This window comes from Macrotis lagotis, chromosome 1 (assembly GCF_037893015.1).
Source record: "Macrotis lagotis isolate mMagLag1 chromosome 1, bilby.v1.9.chrom.fasta, whole genome shotgun sequence".
In the NCBI taxonomy this organism is placed as follows: domain Eukaryota; kingdom Metazoa; phylum Chordata; class Mammalia; order Peramelemorphia; family Peramelidae; genus Macrotis; species Macrotis lagotis.
Window position 1 is genome coordinate 849,305,895 of NC_133658.1, and position 27,122 is coordinate 849,333,016.

General features: G+C 40.6%; 1 protein-coding gene across 1 annotated transcript in view; it reads right to left on the reverse strand.

The window, feature by feature from the left end:
- Positions 1-286: 286 nt before the first annotated feature.
- Positions 287-27,122, reverse strand: part of GRIK3 (glutamate ionotropic receptor kainate type subunit 3) — a 309,202-nt gene continuing 282,366 nt past the window's right edge. Inside the window, exons 14-17 of the mRNA XM_074216447.1 lie at positions 23,201-23,418; positions 3,116-3,338; positions 2,013-2,263; positions 287-1,221 (exon numbers count right to left, since the gene is read on the reverse strand). Coding sequence (XP_074072548.1) covers positions 1,027-1,221; positions 2,013-2,263; positions 3,116-3,338; positions 23,201-23,418 — 887 coding nt within the window. The 3' untranslated portion in view covers positions 287-1,026. The remainder of the gene's footprint in view (positions 1,222-2,012; positions 2,264-3,115; positions 3,339-23,200; positions 23,419-27,122) is intronic.

The following is a 27,122-nucleotide window of genomic DNA, read 5'->3' on the forward strand; positions in this document are numbered from 1 at the left end:
TCCTCTTTAGCCTGGGCCAAGAGTTAATTTCTTTTTCATTCGTCCTCTGAAGAGGACAGAGGGAGGCAGATAGAAAAGAGTCAGTGTCAAAGGAGGCAGGACATGATCAATAAACCCTTCAGGCTCCAAATGAATATTAGCCTGGCTCTGGCAATTGCTTGGTTGCCTCAGTCGAGAGCCAACTGCTTTTTCCATGATATATGTCTTCCTGCTTGGCTTTGGAGGGCAAAGACTGGTGGCTGGAGTTTCTGGACCTTTCTCTTAGACAAAAAAGATATCTGTCCCTTGGGCCTGGAAGAGCTTGTTGAAGAATTCATTGTGGTTACCTCCCTCTACTCTTGAGTCCTCTCAGCCTATTATAAAAAGAGGTATCTCATCTATAAAGAGTTCAAAATGTCATTTCTTCCTGGGTCATTCCATCACCACCAACATGGAGCCTTATGTAAGGCCAATGGGCTTCAATCCTCTTGACTACTAAGGATGAGGTCAGCAGTCAGTATACAAAAGTCGTTTTCTTCCAGTCCATTGGTTCTGGGGGGGTGTGGGTGTCCATCTGTCCATACTGATGGCCATTCCCCCTTGGTCAACATGACTGCTGCTTTTTTTTTAAATTGTCATACTTCTGGAAGCCCATGGGACAGAGTTTAGACAGGGACTTGGGATCTGTCACCAGAGGATCCACTGTATGATCCCTAGAAGATGGGGAGTGTTCCTTCTGAGGGAGGAGTGTGTGTGTGTGTGTGTGTGTGTGTGTCTGTGTGTGTGTGTGTGTGTGTGTGTGTGTATTCTTTGTCTTTGTCTCTTCTGCTTTAGACAAAGAGAGAGATAAACAAAAAAACCCACCTACTACACATTCAATCCCCTAACCACAGGCTGGGGTCTGGTAGGTTCATTGTAGGTAAGCGAGTAGGCATGGGGCCAGCTTCTTTCACTGACCACAGAGTTGGAAGAGGGATCTTTCCTTCTGTCCCCATCCTTTTCCCTAAAGGAACTGCTTCTAGCCAGCCCCTGACCCTTGCCCCAGTCCTAGGGGAACACGGGTGCCAGTGCAGTATTGCAGGTCATGCTGTCCTTGCCTGGGAGTCGACGGTCATTGAATGTGTGCATGTTGATGACAGCGTCGGCTTTGACCATGACTGGTGGCTGAGGCTTGTGTTTGACCCGTCGCTGGCAGGTGAGGGAGAATCGGATTTCGTCAGCCACAGTGCTGCAGAATGAACGCTGGAAGGAAGAGGGAGGAGGAGGCCTGGTGTTATTCCCTGTGTGGTATAGAGGGCAGAATTATACTTGGGGTAGTATCTATCTCTTTGCAGGAGTTAAGAGACCAACATTCTGGCCCCAATTCTGCCACTAACTCACTATGTAATCTTGAATATATATCTCATTCTCTGCCTGACCCTCAGTTTCCCCATCTGTACAATGAGGACATTGGATTGTAAGAACTCTAAGATCTTTTCCAATTCTGACATTCTATGTTCTAAAGGCCCTCCCAGCCCTGACATTGTGTTTTCTAAGGTTTTTCCCAGTTCTGTCATTCTATTCTCTAAGGTCTTCCCCAGCTCTGACATTCTATACTCTAAGACCTTTCCAGCTCTGACATTCTGAATTCTAAGAGCACCCCCCCCAACCCCAACACTGCCATTCTGTGTTCTAAGATCCTGCTCTGGTATTATTAAAGACCCTCCTAGCTCTGACATTCTGTTTAATAAGGTTTTCCCAGTTCTGCTATTCTGTTCTCTAGGGTCTTTCCCCAGCTCTGACATTTTATATTCTAAGACCCAGCTCTGACATTCTGAATTCTAAGAGCCCCCCCCCCCCCAGCACTGCCATTCTGTGTTCTAAGTTCTCTCAGTTCTGTCATTCTGTTTTCTAAGATCCTACTCAGTTCTGACTCTCTCTAAGGCCCCTTTCCCTCCCACCAGCCAATCTTTGCTCAGTCATGGTCTCAGATAAGCCCCCCTCCCACCCCCAGGCTTGCCCCTGAACCCCCACCTCCTCGAGGAAGGGGTTACCTGTTCCCGCTCGGCTGTTTTTCGGAGTTTGTAGATGAACTCGCCCACAGCCACCAGCACAGAGACCACCAATCCTGCGGCGAGCACAATGAAGATGCCCCCTATCTTCTGGATCCCTAGGGCGCTAGCCTCCTTATTCTCCTCCTCTGGGCAGCCATTCCCCCGCCACCACTTCTCCTTCATAATGTGAAGCTTGTCTTCCTCCTGGAGCTGGAGGATGGCAATGGTGATCTTGTCCCTGTAGGGTGAACCTTGGGGAGGGGGCCAGAAGAAAATTCTGTCAGTGAGAACTGAGTACAACCTTCTCTTGACCTGGCCTCACACCCTTTTTAAATAAAACAATTGCAGAAACAATAAAAGCTCACATTTCTATGATGTTTGTCTTACCCCAGTGAGGTAGATCAGGAAACTGAGACCCAGGGAGGGAAGTGATTTGTCCATACTCACATTGATAAGTGACAGATGCCTGAACTACTTAATCTTTTGACTGCAAATAGGTATTAGCTGAGATGTGAGGGTAGGGGAAGGAAGGAGGGAGAAAAGGACCTTTGCTGGGTAGGGGGCTTATCTCTCTAGCTCTCTCCCCCTTAGCATATTAGTCCTGTTCTAAGGAACAGGGAGATCTGAATTTGAATTTCAAATTCTGCCACTATGTGACCTTGAGTAACTCAGTTTTCCCATCTCTAAAATGGGATAGTAATCCCTGCCCTGACTCCCACCCAGGGTTGTTGTGGGGATCATTTGAGATAATAGATGAGAAGACAGCATAAAGGTGAGCTTCTAAAGGTGAGTTATTATGGGTCAGAAGATCATATGACCAAGTAATTGCTCAGCTACAGGCAGAAAACCCCCCAGCTGTCAAGCAGGAGCCATATGAGCCCTTCACAGTATTGATCGGGAATAGAACTTTTCAGACTAGAAGAGACCTCATGAAATCTTCAGATGCATCCTCCCATTTCTAGGTATTGCTAAATTTCAAACCTCCAAGCTACCTGCATAAGTGATCCCAAGCAAGTCATCTCTACCCATTTTTTTTTTACCTCACTCCCTTGCCTGGGTTGTGAATGATGGATAGCTTTGTCTTTGACTGGATACCCACTCACCCATAGGTGTGCCGATCCCATAGCCTTTGGAATCAATGAGGCCCCCAATTTGGGTGAGGTTGCAATTCCTCTGAGTGATGTATTCAATGGCTGTGGATTCCATGAGCAAGGCGTAGTCGGCTGTAAGGGCTCTCTGGATGCCCTCCTCATTGTTCTTCACCAGGGCTGAGGGTTTGCTGCTCATGAATGCCCACATCTTCTCAAAAGTGGAAATCTTGGATTTCTGGAAGAAAGAGGGGAGTGAGGGAATATAAATGGAAAAGACAGAAAAGATTCAATGCAGAAAGGAAATAGCATGTCAAAGAGAGGGAGAGAAAAGGAATTGGGGAAGTAAAAGAAGGAGAAAGGAATAAGAAAGGAGAATGGGGAGGGGAAAGCAAGGGATAAAGGAGGAAAATAAGAAGGGGGTAGAGAATAAGAATTAAGGAGAATGGAGGAAAAATGAATGAGAGAAAAAAGGAAAGAAGGAAAAAAGGGAAATCATATTACAGAGGAAAGAGTCAAGAAGAAGGAAGGAAAGGAACAAACCAGAAGATAGGGAAAAGTAAGAATGAGGGGGATTGGAGGTAGAACAAAGGAGAGGGAGGAGAAGAAGAGAGGGTAGAAGAAGGGAGGGAGGTAAGAGGAGAGAAGATGATTGAGAATAGAAGGGGAGGAGGCAGAAAGGAGGGCAGTTAAAGAAGGCAGGAAAGAAAACAAAAAAGGAGTAAAGGAGGATAAAAAGGAAGGAAGGAAGAAGGAAAGAAAGAAGTGATAGAGGGAAGGAGGAGAGAAGAGGGAAAAAGTAATGAAAGAAGAAAGGAGGGAGAGAGAAGGAGGTAGAGAATGGAAAAGAAGGAAGAATAGATAAGAGTAAGAGGGAGGATGGAGGAGAGTGGATGGAGGTGAGGGGATGGAGAGAGAGGAAGGAAAGGAGGGAAGGCATAGAAGGGAAGTCATAGGAGGGAGGAGACAGGTGATAAAAGAGAAAGGGAGAAAGGGAGTAAAAAAGGAATAGAGTAAGAGGAAGGATGGAGGAGAGACAACAAAGAACAAGGAAAGGGAAGGAAGGAGGAAAAATGAATGAAGAAGAGGGAGGAAGGAGAGAGAATGGAGCAAAATCAGAAGAGGGAAGGAGGCAAAGTCTCAACTGCAAACTCTTCCATGTAGAGACTCCTCACCTGGAGTCTCTCTCTAAGGAGTCTGGTTCCCATCCAAGGCTACTGAGACCCCAGGAAAGATCAGGAAGGGGTGGCTGTGGTATCCACTAAGACTTCATCCAAAGGGAGGCTAGGTGGTGCAGTGGATAAAGCACCGGCCTTGGAGTCAGGAGTACCTGGGTTCAAATCTGGCCTCAGACACTTAATAATTACCTAGCTGTGTGGCCTTGGGCAAGCCACTTAACCCCATTGCCTTGCAAAAATATAAAAAAAATACTTCATCCAGTATAGTCTCATCCCCTCCTAACATCTCCCAATGCCTGCCAGAGATTTAACCGATGGTGATACAACTGATGTGAATAAAAATGACCAGATCAGAAGACCTGGATATACAAGCTTGAACTAGTCCAATTCCCATCTCTGAACTTCCATTCCCTCATCAGTAAACTGAGGGAGTAGGATGAGATGAGTTGTGTCCCCTTTGACCTCTGTTAGTCTATGATTTTACAGTTGCCTTGGTGATTCACAGTGAATTTGTAATCATGACCTAGCTTCCCATCTCCTTCTTTTTATTCCTGATCTCCTCCCTCCCTCACCAGGAGAGACCAGAATTGCAAGCCCCTGGTCTAATGGGGAGAAATCAATCATAACTAAGAAGGTGAGACCATTGTGTGGAAACTTACAGAGTACTATCTGAAGCCAAAGGAAAGTGAGTCTGGGATTATCCAGACCACTGCTTTCCTCTGTCAGGTGACAGAAGATTGGCTGCATTTATATTTTCTCAAAGAAACTCAAAGCATTCCAGAAACAATTCATTTTATTTTCCACTTTGCTTGCACTGGGAGCAGGGAGGAGATCAGTTACAGCCCCTGAGGATGGATTTAACTACCCTTCCCTTATCTGTGCTCTTAATCAGACCCTCTTCTATCTGTCTGTATCTGTTGCCAAAGATCCCAGCCTTCCAGGCTGCATATGTACCTAGACTGGTGCCACATTCCATTGACACTAATCATTAGAAATTCCACTCACACTTCATTCTTCCACACAAGCCCCATGTGTACCTTGTGGGATCGGAGCTATTTGTGGAGATTTTGTACATACTTAGAGTTCCCTAGAGATTTTATTAATGGGTCACACAGAAATGTAGGGGGAGGAGAACTTCTTCCTTTCCTACTTTCCAGTTATGCCACTGGTCCTAGGAGGTGCCAATCATCAGACCTACTGAGAGTTACAATCATTATGGAACAACTGGTTGGTCCATTGCTGATCTTTAGCTAAACCTACCAGTATGAAGATTTGAGGAATGTTTGAAGGCAATGTGTCTCAAATGAACATGAGGAGACTCCAGATACTTGAGTGCAAACAGACTGCTCAGATGTCTAGGAACATAGCCTGAGATGGTTAGGGTCTTAGATTGGCTGAGACCCAGGAGCAGGAGGATGGATGGGAATTTATACTCCTCTTCCTGAGATACAGAAAATTTGAAGACAATCATATTGCTCCTAATCAAATACCCCTGGAATCTTCTGGAGAGCCTGGCATCATCTGAGTCATGTCCACAATGCTCTAAGCAGAAATACCATAGGGAAAGGAGACAGATCATGGGTTTCCCCACTGATATACTAAATCTGAAACCTACTTCATCATAGGTCATTTTCTAGTTCAAGAATCCTTAACCATTTTTGTGTCCTGGATCCATTTGGTAGACTGATGAAGTCTATGAATCCACTCTCAGGAAAAAAAATTGAAATTCACAAAACAGAATACATAGGATTGCAAAGGAAATCTATTATATTGAAATATATACACATATATAAAATCTATGATTCCATAATTTTATCTATCATCTCTCTCTCTCTTTCTCTTTATCTATCTATCATCTATCTATCTATCTATCTACACAACAGATTGAGGCAACAGATTAATGAGTCAATAAGTATTTTTGATCAATATTTTCTATAGTCAGGATAAATCAGCAGTGCACAGGGATTCTAGTGGCTTCCCTCTGCTAATTATCTCCTGTTTATTCTCTATATATTCTGTTTATCCATTTTTCTTTACATGTTGTCCCCTCCATTAGATTGTGAGCTCTTTTGAAGGCAGGGACTGTTTTTGTCTTTCTTTGTACTACACTTAGTATAGTGTTGGCTGTCATTAGTGCCTGGTTTATCATTACTGAATAATTACTGACTGCCTGAAAATGGAAGGGACTTAAGATAATAAGGATATGCCCAGGAAATCCTAACCATTATAATCCTTCTGTTCAGTCATGCTCAAGAGGCCCACATAGCTGCTCCTAAAAACTTGGATAGTATTATAGAGAAAATGTTGGATGCAGGAAGATCTGGATTCAAAACCAGCCTTAGATACTTCTTAGCTGTTCAACCTTGGGCAAGTCATTTAAACTTGGTTTCTTAATTCACAAAATACATGTACTTGATGAACTTTAATCTGTGATCTTATACCCACTTCCCCACATTGTATATGTGATCTCCATACAGCTATAGGATGTTGTGGACCAGCCCCAAGATATAGGCTGTGATCTTCACATTACTTCATTTCTTTGGAAACTTTTGTTGATAAATATCCTGAACAATGTAACCCAGAATGGAGGCACTTGCATGGTCACTAAGTGAGGCACCATATAATCGTATAGCTTTGACAGTAATTAAGAATAGTAACTCAGTCTTCTAACCCTGTAAAGTAAATGAAGAACTTTAGTTAATTTAGCTCTCTCACAACCTCGAGAGGCTATTCAAAATCTTCTCTCTTCAAGCCCCCCCCCCACTCTTCCACTGTCCCCTTAGTAGGGCATCTTGCCTCCTATTTTATTAAAAAAAGGCATCTGACTTCAGCTCTATTTTCTTCTACTCTAAGCCTCAGACCTCCTTTATACCATTCCCCCATTTTCTCCTCCTTTGTTCTAGTCTCTGAAGGATAGCTACTTTGCTCTTCATCCCTGTTTTTGTCTTTGATCTAACTTTCTCTCATGTCCAGAAGCTTGCCACTTACATCATCTCAACAACTCCCATCTTTATCATTGTCTTATTTGTTGCTTTTGAACCCTTTTCCTACAAACATACCTAGCTTTTCCCTTTCTTAAAACCTCTTATGGCCTTATCATACTGTATAAAAATGACAAGTAGAATGGCTTCAGAAAAATCAGGGAAGATTTGAAAAAAACTGATGCAAAATGAAATAAATAGAACCAAGAGAACATTGTATACAATACCAGCAATAATGCAATTATGATCAACTGAGAAAGACTTAGCTATTCTGATCAAGACAACAATTCAAGATAATATCAAAGGATTCATGATGAAAAATGCTATCCACCTTCAAGAAGAGCCAATTATTGAAGCATACTTTTCAAAAAAAATATTTTTCTTGTTTTTACAATATAGACACTATGGAAATAGGTTTTGTATTACTTCACATGTGTAATTGATATATTGCTTGTTTTCTCAATGGGTTTGGGGCAGGATAGGAGGGTGGAAGAGAATTTGGAAATCAAAAAACTTAAAAATGAATATAAATTTTCAAGATTTAATTAGGAAATACTTACTGAAATCTCTTATTCCAAAAATTTCTATCCATTCTTCATCCCCTTTCTAAAACATCTCTCTTCCTACTTACTGTCAAAGTCCTAGCAAGAGTTGCTTAGAATCCTTGTCACCTTTTCAATCCAACTTTTTTTGAGTTAATCTCTTCCAATTTGGTTTCTGATACCATCACTTCACTAATTTCTAATTCACATTATTAATGATCTTTTAGCTGCTGAATCCAATAGCTTTTTCTTAATTCTAAATTTTCTTGACCATGCTGTAACTTTTGATTCTATGCAAGATAACTTCCAACTTTTGAGTTCCAGCACATCACCAGCTGCATTGTAGCCTTATTGGCATCTCAAATTCAACATATCATTAATAGTACATTATTTTTCTCCCTAACAGTCCCTTTTCTAAACTTTCCTGTTTCTGTTGCAGAAGCCACCATCCTTTTCTTCTTGTTGTTGTCACTTTATTTTTAAAATTATTTTTAATCCAATTTTATTTTATTTTTAGATTTTTGCAATGCAAATGGGGTTAAGTGGTTTGCCCAAGGCCACACAGCTAGATAATTATTACGTATCTAGGCCAGATTTGAACTCAGGTACTCCTGACTCCAGGGCCGGTGCTCTATCCACTGTACCACCTAGCTGTCCTCCAATTTTTAGTTTATTATGATGTCTGCACTCTCTTTTTCTCTTCTCTCTTCTTTCCTTCCTCACCCCTAGTTGCCTACATTCTCCACCTTAGAATCAGCTTTCACTCTCCACTCTCCCTCAACTCTCATATCTAATTGTTGAGTCTTGTCCAATCTGCCATGATCACATCTCTTTTACACACATGGCTACTACTTTAGTGAGGCCCTCATCACCTCTCAGCTTGACTTTTATAATAGCTTCTTAATTGGTCCCCTTTCTTCCAGCCTCTTGCTTCCCTGATCCATACTTAACACAGATGCTAACACAATCTCTCTAAAGACAAGGTCTGATGAGGTCACTCTTGAACTCAAGAATTTTCCTTATAGACTCTAGAATACCAGACAAATTCCTCTGCTCAGAGTTTAAAGCTCTGCCAAATCAAGCTTCAACCTATATTCCCAGACTTATTTTATACTAATCTCCTTCAAATTCCAGCCAAACTGGCCTCCTTATGGTTCCCCAAAATTGACATTTGCAATATTCCCAGTGTCTAATCCAGAGATTTGACTGCAGTAGGTGTTTAACGAATCTTATTAAATCGAATTGAATTATGCTGTAAAGTCTTCTCAAGTTCTGAGATTCTAAGTTCCCTCTCATCAGTGACAGTCTATGCTCTAGTGCAACAGTTTTGAAAAGATGGTCTGTGAATCCTTGCTGGGCCCAAAGACCCTTTAGGTGTGAGATTCCATGAGGTCAAAACTAATTTCATAATATACTAATACATTATTTGCCTAATAAAATATTTTTCCCCTTTCCAAGCACATATATATGTGAGGTTGAATTTCTATGCAGCATTGTAACAGATTGCATGCAGAAGCAGAAAAGAGAATTCAGCTGTCTTCTAGCCAGTCATTAAAGAGATTTGCAAAAATATGTAAAACAATGCCAGGTTTCTCACTAATTTTTTTCATGTTGGAAAATGTAGTTATTTTATATAAAATATGTTATGTAAATTAAAATACAATGAGTTTATTATTGTTACTCATAAATAAGTATAAATTAGTATTTCAAACATTTATCATTTAAAATTTCTAATATGGTAAATATTGACAGATACAACGCACATAAATAAAAGTTCTTTGGTGTCCTCAATAATTTTTTAAGAGTATAAAGGGGTCCTGAAACCAAATAGTTTGAGAATTGCTTCTCTAAAGGCTCTCTTTCTGACATTTTATATTCTATCATCTTTCCCAGCTCTGAAATTTTATGTTATGCGTTCTGAGACCCCTTTCCATGGTTCTGTGATTCCATGTATGCCTCTTATTACTGTAGATAAATGATATCTTATAAAAGTGATGCAGACTTAGGTTTCTGGAATGCTAATATCATTATAGGCCAGTACTTGGTTGTCTGACAGTAGACAGAACAATAAAGAATCCAAATGAATTCTGACTGATAGATAGGGTTCTAGGGTGAGGAATATGAAATGCCATAAAAGGACAGAAGCATGAATGAGGAAGATGGAAGGAAGCATCAGAATTCAAAGTTAGAGCTAAAGGATGTCAGCAGGGAATAGACTCAAGTATGGCATCTCTGGAAACAGACTAATTAATGATCCTGATTGTGAGACAAAGGGAAGGGGAGATAAGGGAACAAATTTATTATTTGTGACTTCTATGTACTATCCTAAACTATGCCAAACACTTTACAAATATTATCTCATTTTTCTCCTCACGACAATCCTGAAATGTGCTATCTTTCTTTAACACTTGAGGAAACTGAGGCAGACAGCTATTAAGTGACTTGCCTAAGGTCATGTTACTAGTAAATGTCTAAGGTCATAATTAAATTCGGTCTTCATGATTCCAGGATGAGCTCTTGATCCAATATGTTGAAAATTCAGTTCAGGGCTTCAGGGGACCACCAGGGGATTATTTCAATCTGAATTAGGGTAGGGGATATAGGGAATACTTATTCACCCATTCATTCATTCATCTACTTGTCAAACATTTATTAAGAAGGGGATCTGTGCTTGAGACTGAGGACAATGATGACTACGTGACACAGATCTTATCCTGGAAGAACTTATGGTGAAGTTTGAAAGGAATCTTGGGGGCTGTCTAGTCTAAACTAATTTTACAGATGGGAAAACTGAGATTTGAAGAGAGAATTGAATTTGTCCAAGATCACACACATAACAAGTAGTAGACCCTGATTCTAAATACAGTGTAATAGTAGTAGAAAATGTAAAAGTACTTTCTGAGTTGGCAAGCTTTCAGCCCAACAAATTCATAAATATGTGAGTAATTATTGGCCCAGGGATCAAAATGGGGGGTATATACCCACCTCTATTGCAAAAGGGGAAACTCTAATACTTAGCAGGCAAATCTCAGGTATTTAATGAATGATTCTTGATTTGACTGAGACCTAGAGAATGAGAAGGGATTTGTACCATGATAAAGAGAACCAAAATTAGAACACAGATCACTTTATTTGAGTCAAGGGACATTAATCTTATACTACTTGGTGTGTAACTTTATACCAAAGTGAGAATAGGCCTGGCTTGGAAGTCAGAAGTCTAGTTTTGTGACCCTGACCTCACATGTCCTCCTGTGGCCTCAATATACTCATGTATACAAGGAAAGGAAATATAGGCAAGGGGGAAGAATGCTAACTTTGGTATGAGGATCTAGGTTTAAATTCCAAGTCTGTCACCTACCAACCTTGGACAAATCACTTATCCTCAGTTAGCTCCGTTACAAAAAGAAATATCTAAACTAGGTGAGGTTTAGATAAAGTCCCTTCTACTTATCAATCTGGGCTTCTAAGACTAGATTAAATCTAAGGTCCTTCCTAGATCTGACATCCTATGAATCTGTGACACTATGATGAGAAAGCTTCCAGCAGGTAGGAGTTGGGTTAATGATGGCAGGCATCATGTGGGCTCAGCCCTGACTGGAACTGTCTTTGTTGCTTCCTACTGATTATGGAAAAGAGGAGATGCTCCTGTCCTGGGGTAAAGCAGAGCCCACATGGTCAGCTAGTATTGTCACCAGCCCCTCTAGTGACCATTTTCTCCCTGTCCCAGCTCAGGAGGTGGCTTTAATAAGCAGTGTTTCAGGACCAGTCACCCAAATAAATTAATGCAACCGTTCAGAGCAGCCAATATGGGGCACTTTGCCAGGACACAGATGCTTTTTTTATCAGTGAAATTGGCAAGAAAGTAAGTTTTGGGCTCTCCACTTTTAACTCTAGCCTCCTGGAAGAAGTAAATTGATTTTTCCCAATTGAAGATACTTAATCTTGAGAATTTAACATTTCATCGTGAGACAATATATGTACATATATTTATATAATATTAAACACACACACACACACACACACACACACACACACACACACACACACACACATATATATATATATATATATATATATATATATATATATATATATATATATATAAAATAGTATTAATATATTCCAATAGCAAATGAAACCTGGGGACTAGCCCTGGGAGGTAACTTCTGTGAGGCTTTGTAGAGAACCTAGGATATTGTCTGTACTGGAAATGAGATCCTTTTCCTGAAATTAATTGGTCTCCTTATCCCTAGGACTAGAGTCTCTGGCCCTTATCTGATCCATGCTTGAGAACAGTTCATCATTTCTCTCTAGTTATTTCTAGGGGACTACAAGTATTCTCGGCTGCCTGGCCCTTCCTGGTTATCTATTCTATCTTATAATAAAAGCAGTCTGTCCCCTCTGTAGCCATCTGTCCAAACTCCCCCCCCTCTGTACACCAGGGGTTTATATAAGGGCACTGCTTGGAATAGTAATGATGACATACCCTTTTCTTCAGAACCTAAGGCTTACAAAGCACTCTCTGGTACCAGTTCTGTGAAGGTAGTACTGTTAACATTTCTTCTCATAATATCAACCTTCCACAGTGGAAACTCTCCATGCTTAGAGGATGTTTTGCTTTTGCCAGTGTGACCCCAGAGCCTAACATGGTGCCTGGTTTATTTTAGGATGTGGTCATCTGGGCTTGTGATTTCATCCATGTGAGGGACTTCTTAATCTTTTTTTTTGTACATGATGTTTTTAAATGCAGAAAACTATAGATGGGATTATAAAGAAGACAAATTATATTGGAATATAATAATCAAACATTTTCCCTCCATGCACTTCAGATTAAGAAACCCTGTTTCAAAGAGTTGCCTGGGCTCACTGGGATACTGTATCTTTTTTGTGGCCACAAAACTAATCTATATCAAAGGCAGGATTTAAGTCGGGTTTCCTAAATTCAAGGCCAGTTTTCTACTTTAGCATCTACTATGCCAGCTTGCTACTTCGCATAAACTAGTTATATATTGATGATGAGGTTTGTCCTTCATTTTCAAGAAAGACCGTGACATCAGGGAGGTGATGCCATGACATGCAAGCGAATTACATTTTATTGAGAAACTGCTGTGCTAAGTCACCAGCCTCTTTTTTCTCCAGAGCCATTTGGATCCAGTATCCAGATATAGAGCAGGCGACTGGAGCTGGCACTGGATGCGAGGCAGTCATGTTTACATGACTTTTCCAAGCTTTCAAAGCTAGTAAGTATTTGAACTCAGGCCCTCTTGACTCCAGAACTGATACTCTATTCACTGCTTCACCTTCTTGAATTATATTCCAGTCACTTACTAGATGAAGAAATTGAAGACGAGAGGAAATGATGGACCTAAGATCACATAGATAATCAGCAGAAACACTGGATAATAATTCTATTTCCTTTCTTTTCATATCTAACACTCTATGGTTTCCAAGTGTTGACAAAATGATTTCTGCCAATTTTTTCCTTTGCGTTCACTCTCACTATCTCATCACCCCCTTTTCTTCATGAATCACTGCCAGGATTTTAAATCAACGTCAAGAAAAGTTTCTCAGTTCTACCTCTTGCCAATTATGTTTTACCCTGGACTTCCTGAACATTTTCTTCTTTGTAAAGAGCTTCCTCATTCTATAGGGGATGACTGCAGATTGTTTCTAGGAGGAAATTAAAATTGAGTTAAATTTTTGAAAAAGTTTTAGTGATCATAAGAATTTTTTTTATAAAATTTATGAATCTATTGTCAAGTGTCCCGAATAGAGTGGCTTCTTCTGGGTGATATTCTTGGGCAAAAAATACCCATCTTTTTATGCCAAAATCCTTCCAGTGATATAATACTGGTGGATCCCTTATCAAGAATGTATGGAATGGGAGCAGCAAGGTGGTACAGTGGTTAGAGCATCAGCTCTGGAGTCAGGAGTTCAAAATTGGCCTCAGACATTTATTAGCTGTGTGATCCTGGGCAAGTCACTTAACCCTGATTGCCTCTCAAAAAACCAAATCAAAATGAATGTATGAAATGCCAGGGACAAGAGTCATATAGGAGAAGGAGATAGGTGGTAATAAGCAACAGGTTTCTTTATCTGTAAAATGTGGAGAGTTTAGACTCTAAAGTCTATTTCAGGTATTTTTGAAAGTTCTTTTAATATCTGACCTTTTATTTTTGATATTATAAGGTTTCTCTATGATCTAAAATTATACATTCTATTTTGAAGTTTCTTCCCAGTTCTGACATTCCTAGTTCTAAAGTCTTGGCTCTGAAATTCTCTTCTATTTTCTAAAATCAATGACTTCATGGATTGAATTCTGGTCAGTCAACTCCATTTTTTTTTGTCCAATTTGTAAGGCTGCAGTCCACCAGAAGGGAAGAAATTCTGTCCCACTCTGGCCCAAAGCATCTAGAGGACTGGCCTCTTCTTGCCTAGGGCAAGATGTCTTTCTACATCCTCCCTTGATCAGAGACAGACAAGGAGAGTGGATGTTCAGATTCACTGCTGAGGACTTAAGAGTGGGTCTGTCAATTGTCTTCTCTTTTCCTCTCTGTGGCAGAGATGGGGTGTGGGTGACCTTCTTTTCCTGGTGGGCTGACTGAATGACTGGGGATTTGAGATGAGAGAAATGAACAAGACCCATCTCTTGAAGGTACCAAATGTGCCATGCATCTGACATCTCAGGGTTCCCAGAGAACTGAAGATGATGGTGGTATGATACAGGGAAAAATAGTTTTTTTTTTCTGGAGCCAGATCCTATCACTGATGCTTACTTCTTGGATAATCTTGGGCAAGTCATTCTACAAGTTTTGATTCCCTTACTCTGTAAAATGAAAGGGTTTAATTAAATATGCTCCAAGGTCTCTTTCAGTATTAGATTTCTGTTCCTATCAAAAGGATCACCAGTCATGGCATCCCATTTCTAAATGGCATCTTTCACAGAGTCAGAGAATCTCAAAGCTATAAAGAATTTCAGAGAGCCTCAGGTTCAGTCTTCATTTGATGAGGAAAACTCTTCACAGCTTTCCTGATAAGTAGTCATTCAGTTCCCACTTAAATACTGTCACTACCTCTCCACGTAACTAACCTATAGCATTTTGGATTGACCCCAATTAGAACCTTTTATTATAGTATTATTAGAATTCCTTTCTTGATTTTTTGAACTTTTTCCAACAGTTTTCTCATTTCAGAAGTTCACTCTGCCCTGCAGATCCTTCCTCTGATTAGTCATCTTCTTCTTAGACCCTTCATTTTAAGGAAGATGGCCAGGTCAGCCATGTATTCATTCTTCTCCAAAGTATGGTCTTGAATTTCTGGATTTTCTCTACCATGTTCTTTTCCATCCCCATTTTCAATGTGTTGTTTTCCACAAATTTCTTGCCACACAGGAAACACTTAATAGGAAGCTTGTTGACTTTAACGGTTTCGTTTTTCTTATACAGAATCCAAATATCCCTTTCTACTGCCCTTTGAGGCAAAGTAGACAATGTCTGGGGTAGCTAGATAGTATAGATAGATAGAGCACCAGCTCTGGAATCAGAAAGACATGAGGTCAAATCTGGCCTCAGACACCTTACTAACTATGTGATCCTGACCAAGTCACTCAGCCCTGTTTGTCTCAGTTTTCTCATCTGTAAAATGAACTGGAGAAGGAAATGGCAAAATACTTTCAGTATCTTTGCCCAAAATGAGATCATAAAGTCTTAAAAATGAATGAAATGACAGAAGAATAAGGAAGAGGAGAAAGGAGAAAGAGGAGGAAAAATAGGAAAAAGGAAGAAGAAAGAAGAGGAAGAAGGAGGAGGAGAAGATGATGATGATGATTATTCATAGGTTCATAGGAGTAAGAGCTAGAAGGGAGCTCAGAGTTCATTGGTCTATTTCCCTTGTATTACAGATAAGGAAAGGTAGGAGAGCTAATAGCATTTGTTCAATGTCATAGCAAGCAAGATTCAGAATGGGGATTTGAACTCAGTTCTTTTATATCACAATCCTTCAAATACTACAAGGAAGTTATTATGTACTTCTCTAAATCTTCTCTTCTCTAGGATAACCATCTCTGGTTTCTTCATATGCAGGTAATAGGTGGAAGAGGTAGAATTTGAACCTAGATGCTTTGATACCAAATCCAAACTGCTTTCAACTGTCTAGCCTCATCTTCATTTTCCTGTTTAAAAGGCTCACACACACCTAGAGTTTTCCTATTTTCCTAATTCCAGGGCTCTTCCTGTACTCTTGGTTCTCTTGGCTTGAGCCTGGGTGATTCCTTCCTTCCTGTTGAGAGCGCTGATGATTTTTTTTCCCTTTGAAGGCTTATTGGCTCTTAAGTGAAAGAAGGTAATAATATAAGAACAAGCTGTTGGAGTCTAGAAGTAATGAGTCACATCCTATCTTGACATATCCCTGATCAGCATCAAGGACTGATTTTTTGCCAAGTCTTTTTATAAATATTATCTCATATGATCCTCACAACAATCTGAGAGGTAGGTGCTGTTAACAATTAAACTCATTTTACAGTTGAGGAAACTGAGGCAAAGATTAAATGACTTGCCCAGGGCCACAGAGTTAATGAGTGCCTGAGACTGATTTTGGATCCAGTTCTTTCATGGCCAGTATTTTATCCACTGGATCACTCAACTTCCTCTAAAAGGTTCAGTTTTCTCATCTGTAAGGAGGAGATAAGATGTGTTGTGTCTTCTTGACAGCATAGGGTTGCAATGAGGATCAAATGAAATAAAGTTTGTAAAGCAGTGGGTAAATCTAAGAAGACTATGCAAACACCAGCACTTATTATTGTGGTTTCTGGCTTTAGCCTTCCTTCTCTTAGTCACTACTAAAATTTCTTTTAGGGGCAGCTAGGTGGCAAGGTAGATAGAGTACTAGTCTTGGAATCAGGAGGACCTGAGTTCAAATTTGACCTTGCACACTTAATAATTACCTAGCTGTGAGGCCTTGGTCAAGTCACTTAACCCCATTGTCTTACAAAAACAAACAACAAAATTTCTTTTGAAAATTCAGCTTCAGTTAATAATTAGATGAATGTATTCACCTTTGATCAGGAGAATATATGGGGGTAGGTGGGTGGGAAGAGGGCTATTGTCAGTGGGTTGTTTTGTGCTGGAAACCAGACGGGAACTGGGAGAGGGGCACATGGAGAAGGGACTAGAGAGAACTGTATACGCTATGAGTTTCTTTAGGGTCCAGAGTTTTTCATTTTTATTTCTATATTCCCAACCCCTAGTATAGTAGATATTTAATAAATGTTCATTCATTGATTAATGAGTTAAGGGAACTGCCTTCCCTTCAGTTTTTGGGGGGTGACCTCTTCTCCAGTAAAGAAAAACCTGATCTAGGTCTTCATTGGGGTTTGTATAGGATTTTTATGGAATGTTGGAGCAGAAAGGGATTACAGAATTATTTATCTCACAACCTCATTTTATAGATGGGGAAATTGAGGCCCAGGAAGGGGAAAGGTCTTGTTCATGAACAGCAGAGTCAAAAACTGTCAAATCAAAGGATTTGAATTGAGGACTCTTGATTTCAATTTAGTATAATTCCTATTTAGTAGGAATGAGAATAGAGTTGTATAGTGGATCTGTTAGTGAATCAGAAATAAATGAGAATGGGGAGAGAGGTTTTTAAAGTCGCCCTCTCCAGTTACCTTTTCTTTCTTCTTTCCTTCCTCTTTCTCCCTCTCCTACTCCATCCTGCTTTCCTCTTTCCCTTTCCTCTCCCTCCCCTCCCCCTTCATGTCCCTCTTCTCTCTCTCTCTCTCTCTCTCTCTCTCTCTCTCTCTCTCTCTCTCACACACACACACACACACACACACATACTTTCTCTCACCCTCTCTCTTCTTCCCACCATCTTTTCCTTCCCCTCTCCACATCTCCCTCCATTTTTCTTCCCCCTCTCCCTTTGTTCTTTCCTTTTAGCTGAAATTCCTTGGTTGCAAATTCTTGGATCATCCAAAGACCATCGAGTTGGGAGAGGCCAAGAGAGTGTCTGATATAACTGGGGGTGCATTATTGGCCCACTGAAAAATCACAAACCCAGGAGCTCCCTATTGCTGATTTCTGACTTCCTAAAGTTGCTGCTACCATTCAAAAGTCCATCAACATAATCCCATCCAGGTTAGTGAAGCCACTGATAAAAAAGAGGGAGAATTGCCTGGGATTAGAGATGGACTTATTTCAAAGGAGTCATCTCCCTCTTGGGCTGCTTCCTGTTTCTTGCATTCCCCTTCAGTCTTTTACATTTTTTCTTTTGCATTTTTACCACCAAACAGTGGTTTCAAAGGCCCTCTTTTTCATCTTGTAATTAATTTTTATCTTCCAAGGAGGGAGGACAACATGAGGCTGGTTCTACAGGCTGGTGCCTGCCGCTCTCAGACAACTTTGAAAATTCTGATTTCCTTTTAACTCTTGATGGTGCCTGCATTCATGTTTCCCACTCCCCCTCCATTCCCTAAGCCAAGGAAAGAAGAAAAAGGGAAGGAGATGGAGAGCTGGTCTAGAGCCCACCTGGTATCTGGGTGATAATGGAGAACCTGGCTGACTTGGTCTATCATTGACCCTTGATGCCACTCTGTGCTGGCAATGACCTGAGCACTGATTCTAAAGAGCCTTGGTTTTCATCTCCCCAATTTCCCTTCTTTCTTAGTGTCATCTAAATTCTGGGGCATGGAAAGTCTTCATGTTCTACTCCTGATTTCTTGAGAGTTGATATATGCATCCATCTATATCTATCTATCCATCTAATCTATGCATCCCTCTATAAACTTACATATCTATAATTTATAGACAGATGATATGTAGTAGATAAATAGTAGATAGGTAGGTAAACAGATAAATAGATGAACAGACAGGTAGAAAATAGGTAGGCATATAGATAAGTAAGTTAATGGATAGATGAATGGACAAACGGCTAAACAGAGAGGTATAAAGATAGATGGAAAGAGAAAGACAGACAGACAAATGGATAGATAGATAGATAGGTATATATATATGTATATATATATGTATATAAATGGATAGACTAACAGATAGATGAATGGAAGGAGAGATAGATAGACAGACAGGCATATAGATGCTAAACATCAAGTACTATACAAGTACCCCACTCTTCTCTCAATTTTCCTCCTTTGAAAATAGGAATGACTATATGACTATCTCTGTTCTGCCTCCCTCACAGGTCTGTTGGGTGGCTCAGACGGGAAATTTAAGTATTTGAAATGGTAAAGTGACATATGCTATGTCCTGCTGGAAGATGGCCTTATCATTAGTACCCTTCTCTACAAATGGTCTTGTAGTTGCTTATCTAAGAGACAGCATGATGCAAATGGTGAATAAGGAATCAGAGATTCTAGTTCAGTAGTCAGGAGAGCTAAGTTCCTCTTTTACCTTTGAGTTTTATTCCTGTACTGAGTGACTGTGTTTCCATTCTATTAGCTCTAAGTTGGCCCAGGGTCGGGGGAGGACCCAGTGGCCTCCCTTCCAGGCTCAGATCTGTGATCCAATGAATATAAGCTCTTTGAGGGCAGAACTGTTTTTTATGGTAGCTTCGGTTGCTTAGTGTTTGGCATAAAGCAGACGCTTAATAAATGTGTATTGAATTGATTTAAACAAGGGCAAGGTCGACTGTTATTATTATTATTATTACTTTCTCAAGAGTATGTCCCAGTGGCCTTTTCAAGATGGAGGTGAGAGGAATCCTTGCTGAAAGCTGAAATTACAAGTTCCATTTTCTGATCAATGGTATCCTTGTTGGCATCCATCCTGGAGAGAATATGCATGACAGTATGACACAGTGCAGGGAACACTGAGGTCAAAATCAGTGATCTGTGTTGAAATCTTGACTCTTTGACTTCCTCCTTGTGAGACCTCAGTTTCCTTAACTGTAAAAAGCAGGGTTTGGCCTAGCTCATTTCTAATATATCTTCTGAATCCTTTGAATCTATTGCCAAAGGAGATTCCCTCCCCTGCCCACTCCACCACCCTCACCATTAACTGGGGGAAAGAAGTAGGTTTTTGTTAGTTTCTGCAATGAGTCTGGTCTACATACATTCTTCACTTTCCCTGCACAACTTATTTGCCCTACTGTTGACAAAGGAAATAAAAGAGTCTGGCAGAAAAATTTTGCTTGGATTAAAGTGTGAACAATGGTGGTGAGATATAGAGAACAATTTCTTGACCAACTGGGGATAAAAACTGGAAAGGGTTCCCCAGGGGATAATATGGGATCTCTTTTTTATTCACCTTATGGAAGGTAGCTTGCTTAATGATCTTTCTCTTCCCCTCTTTCCTCTCTCTTTCTTCCCCCTTTTCCTCCCTCTTTTCCTCCTTTCTTCCTTTCTTCCTTTCCCTTTATGCTTTTTCCCATTATCTCTTTTCCTACCTTCTATTCCTTCTCTTTCCCCCTTTCTCTTCATTTCCCTTTATTTCTCTTCATTCCTACCTTTTCTCTATCATTTTTCCTTTTTCTTCCTCTTTCCCTCTTCTTCTGCTCTTTTCTTACTCTATCTTGTTACTCCCTCCATTTCTCCTATTCCTAGTTTTTGTTCCTCTTTCTTCCTTCTTCTCTCTATCTCTCTTCCTTTTCCTCTCCTACCACTATCTCCATTCTTCTCCCTTCTCTATTTCTTGCTCCTCTACATTCTCTTCTACTTCCCATCCTCTGTTTCTTTTTCTCTCCTGTTCCCTTCTTCTCCCCTCCCTTCTTCCTTTTCTCTTCACCCCTTTCTTCCTCTTCACCATTCCATCTATTTCCCTGTCTCCTTCCCTCCCTTCCTCTCTCCCTCCATCTCCTTTCCTGCTTTCATCTCTCCCCTCCTTCCTTTCCTTTTCACTTCTCTCTCTCTCTCTCTCTCTCTCTCTCTCTCTCTCTCTCTCTCTCCTTCCCTCCCTCCTTTCTTTTTTTCCTTTTCTCTATGCAGGGAAAAGATGAGTATGTATGTGTTTGGCTGGGGTGAGGTGGCATTGAGGGGAGAGGCAGCTGCTCAGCATGAGGACAGCATCTCTGTGGGGAGCTGGAGCCTGGAAGCCAACGTGAGCCTTCTCAGTGGGGAGGGAAGAGAAGAGATCCAATCATTGGTGGTGGTCGATGACTCTGGATAGGGCTTGCTGGGGCCCCTTCCCTTTGATGGGGGAAACTTTGCTTGGAAATAGGGCTCATGCTTAATGTATGAGCCAAGGCTCTAACACAGTCAAAGAACCTGATGTAGCCCAGAATATTCACACCCACAAGCCTTCCCCCACCCCCTCCCCTCTCAGCTTTTCCTAGGCCCAAGGCAAAGCCCAGAGCCTTTAACTTCCTGCCAATCTGTAATGCTCAGTAAGGGCACTTCTGGAGGGAGGGCTAGAATCAAGTCAACGAGAAGGAGGAGGACAAAGCTATTTCCCTCTTCCTTTTTTCCCTCTTCTTCTTAGAACAGCAGCACCAAATCCTCCAAAGCCTCCCCCGCCCCCCCGCCCCCCAGGCTCTGTCTCAGCCCTTTCCCTTCTTTCTCATTCAAGCCCCATTTGTAGCTCATCAGCTGCTGACTGTCTGCAGAAGCATTTCTTGGAAGGAGCTGAGCTGAGCTGAGCTGAGATGAGCTGAGGGAAAGGAAGGCTTCAGGGGGAAGGGAAGAAGGGTACCAGAACAGAGAAAATACATCTAATGAGAGCAAGGCCCTGCACTGGGCCATGGACTGAGACAAAACCTTGACAAATTCTTGGGGCCTGGAACTCTTTCATATTTAACAGCCAGCATCGTGCCTCCAACATAATAGATGCTTAATTAATTGAATGATTGCTAAGCTGTAGATAGTCTGTTAGAGTTCCAAAGCTCTTTCTACATCAGAGGCTGCTAGATGGAGTAGAGGATAGAAGCTGACTTTGGAATCAGAAAGATCTGTGCTCAAATCCTGCCTTGGACACTTACTAGTGATGCAATCCTAAGCAAGTTGCTACTTTCTGCCTCAGTTCCCTCATCTCTAAAATGGGGATAATAATAGTTCCTCCCTCCTAGGGTTGTTGGGAGGATCAAATGAGATACTATTTTTGTAGGTACTTTGTAAATATTAATGTAATTTATTAATGATTATTATTGTCCTTTAACAGATGAGGAAACTGAGGCACCAAGAGGTATGTAGGAGCTAAATTTAGAACCAGAAGGCATCTCAAGAGGTTATCTGTTCCAACTCCATCCTTTGTCAAACAAGGAAAAGGAGATCCAGAGATACCTCCTTGTGACTTATCTGATGTCACACAGGTAGTGCGGTAGGACCAAGCTGATACAAAGTCTGGAGGCACGATGCTGGCTGTTAAATATGAAAGAGTTCCAGGCCCCAAGAATTTGTCAAGGTTTTGTCTCAGTCCATGGCCCAGTGCAGGGCCTTGCTCTCATTAGATTTCACCCTGCCAGAATAGCTGATGTGGTCTGGAAGGAGGTCAGACAGTCAACCAATAGCTACAAAGCACCTACTAGGTGACAGTGCTGTGATAAGTACCAGAGAGACAAAATACAAAAGTCAGTTCTTGCTCCCAGGGAGTTCAACATGAGGGAGGCAACATGAAAATAACTAGGTAAAAATAAGCTAGAGACAAGAGAAATGGGAGATAATCAATGGCTGGTAGGTTAGGAGAGATTCCTGGAAGTTTCAAAAGCAGTTATATCTTTATGTGATTTGAGGAAGGAGCTATTCCTTCAGTCACTAGGTAGATTTGGATTTGGTGGCATAGCTCCCAAATCAACCCTATCTCTATTTTCTCCCTGGCTGCCGTTACCATCCATGCTGAGCTAACTGCTCCCAGCATTTCAACTTGAACACTCTGGGTCTGTGCTTCCATCTGAATGGGGAGCAGGCTGGGCAAGATTATTTTTAAAGGCCCATTCTATTTCTATACTCTTAAGGATATATTGCTAAACTTGGACTTAAAAGATCTTGGTTCTACTCTATACTTTCCAGCTGGGTGATGTTGGGCAAATATATTACCCTCTTTGGGCTTCATTTTCTGTTCTGTGAAGCAGGGATAGTTATGCCACCTCATAAAGAAAAGTGCCCTGCAAACTTTAAATGACAATCAAAAGGCAAGCTCTGATTATTATCTAAATTGTATTCAATTCAACAAGCATGAATTAAGGACCATGAACCAGGTCAGTAGTGCCAGGCACAAGGGGTACAAAGACAAAAGTGCCTGCCCTTGAGGAGCTGTTAATCTAATGCAATAATGATTGACATCTTCTTAAGACTATCCTAAGTCTCCTGAAGTTAATCTAAATGATTAGGTATTTCAATGAGTCTGTTTGGATGAAGTCATCTGAGGAAATGCTCCTTGGTATGGGGTCCTTGGGGGATAGATCCTGGATCACCCTTTTCAGATTCTACCAGGAGGAAGATGCTCTGGGAGAGCTCACCTTGAAGAAGGTCATGGTGGCCCCATCCTTGACTGCCCCATACTCAATCTTGGTCTGCTTGGCCAGATCATCTGCTGAGTCAATGGGAGATTCCATCCGTTCTACTGTCAGGAAGGCTGCCAGATTGGCTGTGTATGAAGAGATGATGATCAATGTGAAGAACCACCAGATGCCACCAATGATTCTAGTGGACAGGGCTTTGGGCATCAATTCGGACCCTGAGAGGAAAGAAGGAAAAGGAGAATGTTACAATATCTGAACCCATAAACCATCAGAGATAGGAGGGTCTTAGAGATCAGACAATTCAATTCCTTCCTTTTACAGGGGAGGCCAGAAAAGGGGAAGGTTTTGCCCTGCTAGAGTCACAATTAGGATCCAGGTTTCTTGAATCCATTTAATTGAGATTAAAATATTGTTCATTTGTTTCAGTACTGTGTGACTCTTTGTGATTCCATTTAGTTTTCTTGGCAGAGATACTGGAGTGGTTTGTCATTTCCTTCTCCAGCTCATTTTACAGATGAACAACTGAGGCAGACAGGGCTGAGTGACTTGTCCAGGGCACAGTCTAAGGCCAAATGTGAACTCGGGAAGATAATTCTTCCTGACTTTAGACCCAGAACTTTATCCACTCTACCATAAATCTTAATTGTATTTCCGCAATGTTCATTGCATCCAGCCCTTTCTGACTATTGCTACTCCTTCAGTTCACTTCTTTGCTACTACCTCTTGCCTATACTATTGCAACAGCCTAATTGGTTTCTCTGTTTCTTGTTTCCCTTCTCCAATTCACACCTTCTATAATCTACACAATAGCCAAAGCAATCTTTGTTAAATGCGCATCATTGCTTTCTCCAAAAACTTCAATGGTTCCCTATTGCTTGTGAGATAAAATACAAACTCTGAATTTTCAACCATTCACAACTTGACTTCAACCTTGCTATAACTTTCCAGTTGCATTACTCTCCTTCATATGTATTCTATGGCCCAGCCAATTTGGCTTTTTCTCTGTTGCTATACCTAACAGGTCATCTCCATCTTTGCAACTTTGCTTTGACTTTTCTCTCCCTCCACCCTTAACCTACCATCAAGCTTAGAATGACCTTCTTTCTCATCTCCACCTCTTATATCCTTTTGCTTCCTTCAAGACCTAGCACAAACACCAGTTTTTGCACTTTTTTGTGTCCCTAACCCTCACTCCTCAAATTCTGGTGTCTGCACCCCCAAACAACTTGATATAATTTTTTGAATGTTCTGAATATATTTATTCATGTACATATTTGTCTTTCTCTGTCCCTCCCATCATTGAAGGAAAGGGTTCTTTTGGTTTTGTCTTGGTATTCTTAGCATCTGGTATAGTGCTTGAAATATAATAGGTGCTTAATAAAGTTTATTGTTTATTGATTATTATATAGTGCTTTAAGGTTTGCTTTATGTCAAACATGTATATATGTTTACATATATATTGTGATATATCAAAAGTTTGAGAGATATAATTCTGGGTAATTAATCATTTTATTAATTATGCTAGTCAATAATTAATAAAAGGAATTGGTGACACTTTTGAATGCCAAAGACCCATGGGACCTACTCAAAGCTAATATGCCTTTGGAAGACTGGGTATTCCTGAGGGTGACAATGTATTCTGATTGGTTAAAAAGCAATGAGAGAATGAATATGACATTGAGAGATGGATCTATTTTAATGAGAGGTTGGGGGGATTATGTCTTTGACTATTTTCCCTCCTAGACCACCCTCGGCTTCAAGCAATCTAGACAAAGGATCTCCCCTCCAAGCCTGGGTAGAATACAATGGGTTTCCCTAATTGGGTGAAATCTAAACAAGATTGAGGAGAAAGTTGATTCAATTTCATCTTCAGCAATGTCCTTTAGATTTAGACTTGACCCAGAAGAGAATGAGAAGATAGGGAGAGGAAAAAAAAAACCTGGATCTCTACAATATTATTTAATAATAATTTCTCTCAATGTTTTAAAATCTTCATGTAGTTTTAAGTTTATAAACTCCCAACTGTGGTATGACTTTTGGGACACCCTTTTTATCTCATTTATTCCTCACAACAACACTAGGGGCTAAGTGTTACCATTATCATTTTACAGATGAGAAAGCTGGAGACTGAGAGTTAAGTGATTTGGACAAGGTCACAGAGCTAGTAAATATCTGAATCAGGAATCAAATTCAAGTTCATTTCTCTGTCCATTATGACACCTAAGTGGTTTAATTTCACAAAGGAATAAAAAAATTTTGGCTAGAAAGTTCAGACTTCTGAATTCTTCTGTTGGTTTTGTTTTCTCCTTGCTGTGTGACCTTGGGCTAGTTACTTCCCCTCTCTGGACATCAGTTTCTTTACCTATAAAATAAGGGAGAGTCATTCCTCTTTTGGCTCTGTTTCATATGGAAAGTATGAAGAAAAGATGAGAGAATCTATAGGAAGATGCTTTGGACATAAAAGGCCTGTAGAAATATAAGGCTGCTATGAAGTATGAGGCGAAAATAAACATTTTGGGAGATGCATTTTTGCCACTCTTTATCTCTGACCTTGGGTGTGGGGCATAATTTGGAGGAAACCTTCAAACCAAAATAATTAACTAGGCTGCTTTCAAGAGATTTAAATAAAGGGTGACTCCTGAACTTCGCAAAATATTTGGTCCCACAATTTTAAAAGCTTTTACTTTGATATGAAATGGCTGTTTTCTTTTTTTTTTTCTCAAAGAAATCACTCGAGGGAGAGTTTTTCAAATACACAACTATTTTTTTCTTTCTCCTAATCAAAATGGGTGAAGGGGAATGAATACATTAGGGAATAAGGGGGGAAAGATATCAGGGGACAGAGCTTTGAAGAGTGAGAGCAGCAAGAGAGGGGGGAGAGAAAGAACCATTACCAACGTCCAGGGGGGACAAGGTCTCTAACAACTGTCATTGAATAGGGATGATGGATGGATGAAGTGGTATGCAAGGCTCTCAGGCATCTATTAAGAGAGGGGAAATAACAAGGTGCTCCACTCCTCCTCTCCCTAAGGAGACATTCATTTCAGAGGGATTTCCAAGCATTTTGCATTCCACTGAAGGGAGGTTAAAAAGACTGGCTAAGATATCTCTGAAAATGTTGATAATTGGTCCTTGAACCAAAGTAGTGGTTCTTAATTGGGGTCCACAGACCTCTGTACTTTGTGGGTAGATTACTGGGGGAATCTGTGAACCTGGAGGGAAAATCAAAACTCTACATAACTGGATTTAAATATACATACATACATACACACACACACACACACATACATATATATATATATATATATATATATGTATGTATTTAAAAACCATTATTCTGAAAAGGGGTACATGGATATCAGACTGCGAAAAAGGCCCATGTCTCAGAACATTTAAGAATACTTGGAGAAAAGAATGGAAGAGTTTTCTTTCAGCATTTATTGCAGGTCTACCTGAGCTGGGCTTACATAATTTTCCCCTACCTTCCTAAATTCCTAAATATCCTTGCCAGGTTAACACTTGGAGCAAGCATCAAACTTGGGATCTAAAGATCTGGGTTGTATCTCAGCTCTGCAGCTTACTGGCAGTGTGATTTCTCCCATCTCTGAACAAATTTCCTGTCTCTGTTTCTGTCTTTCTCTTTTTTCTTCCCTCTTTCTGCCTTTTCTCTCTCCCTTCTCTCTCTCTCTCTTCTCAACACATCCCTCTTTCTTTGTATTCCCAGGATTTAGTACAGTTCAGTTTTTTTCAGTAGTGTCTAATTCTTTGTGATCAGAGATGGGGTTTTCTTGGAAAAGATATTGGAGTGGTTTGCCATTTTCTACTCCAGCTCCTTTTACAGATGAGGAAATGGAGGTAACCAGGATTAAGTGACTTGCCCTGGGTCACACAACTAGTAAGCCTCCGAAATCAAATTTGA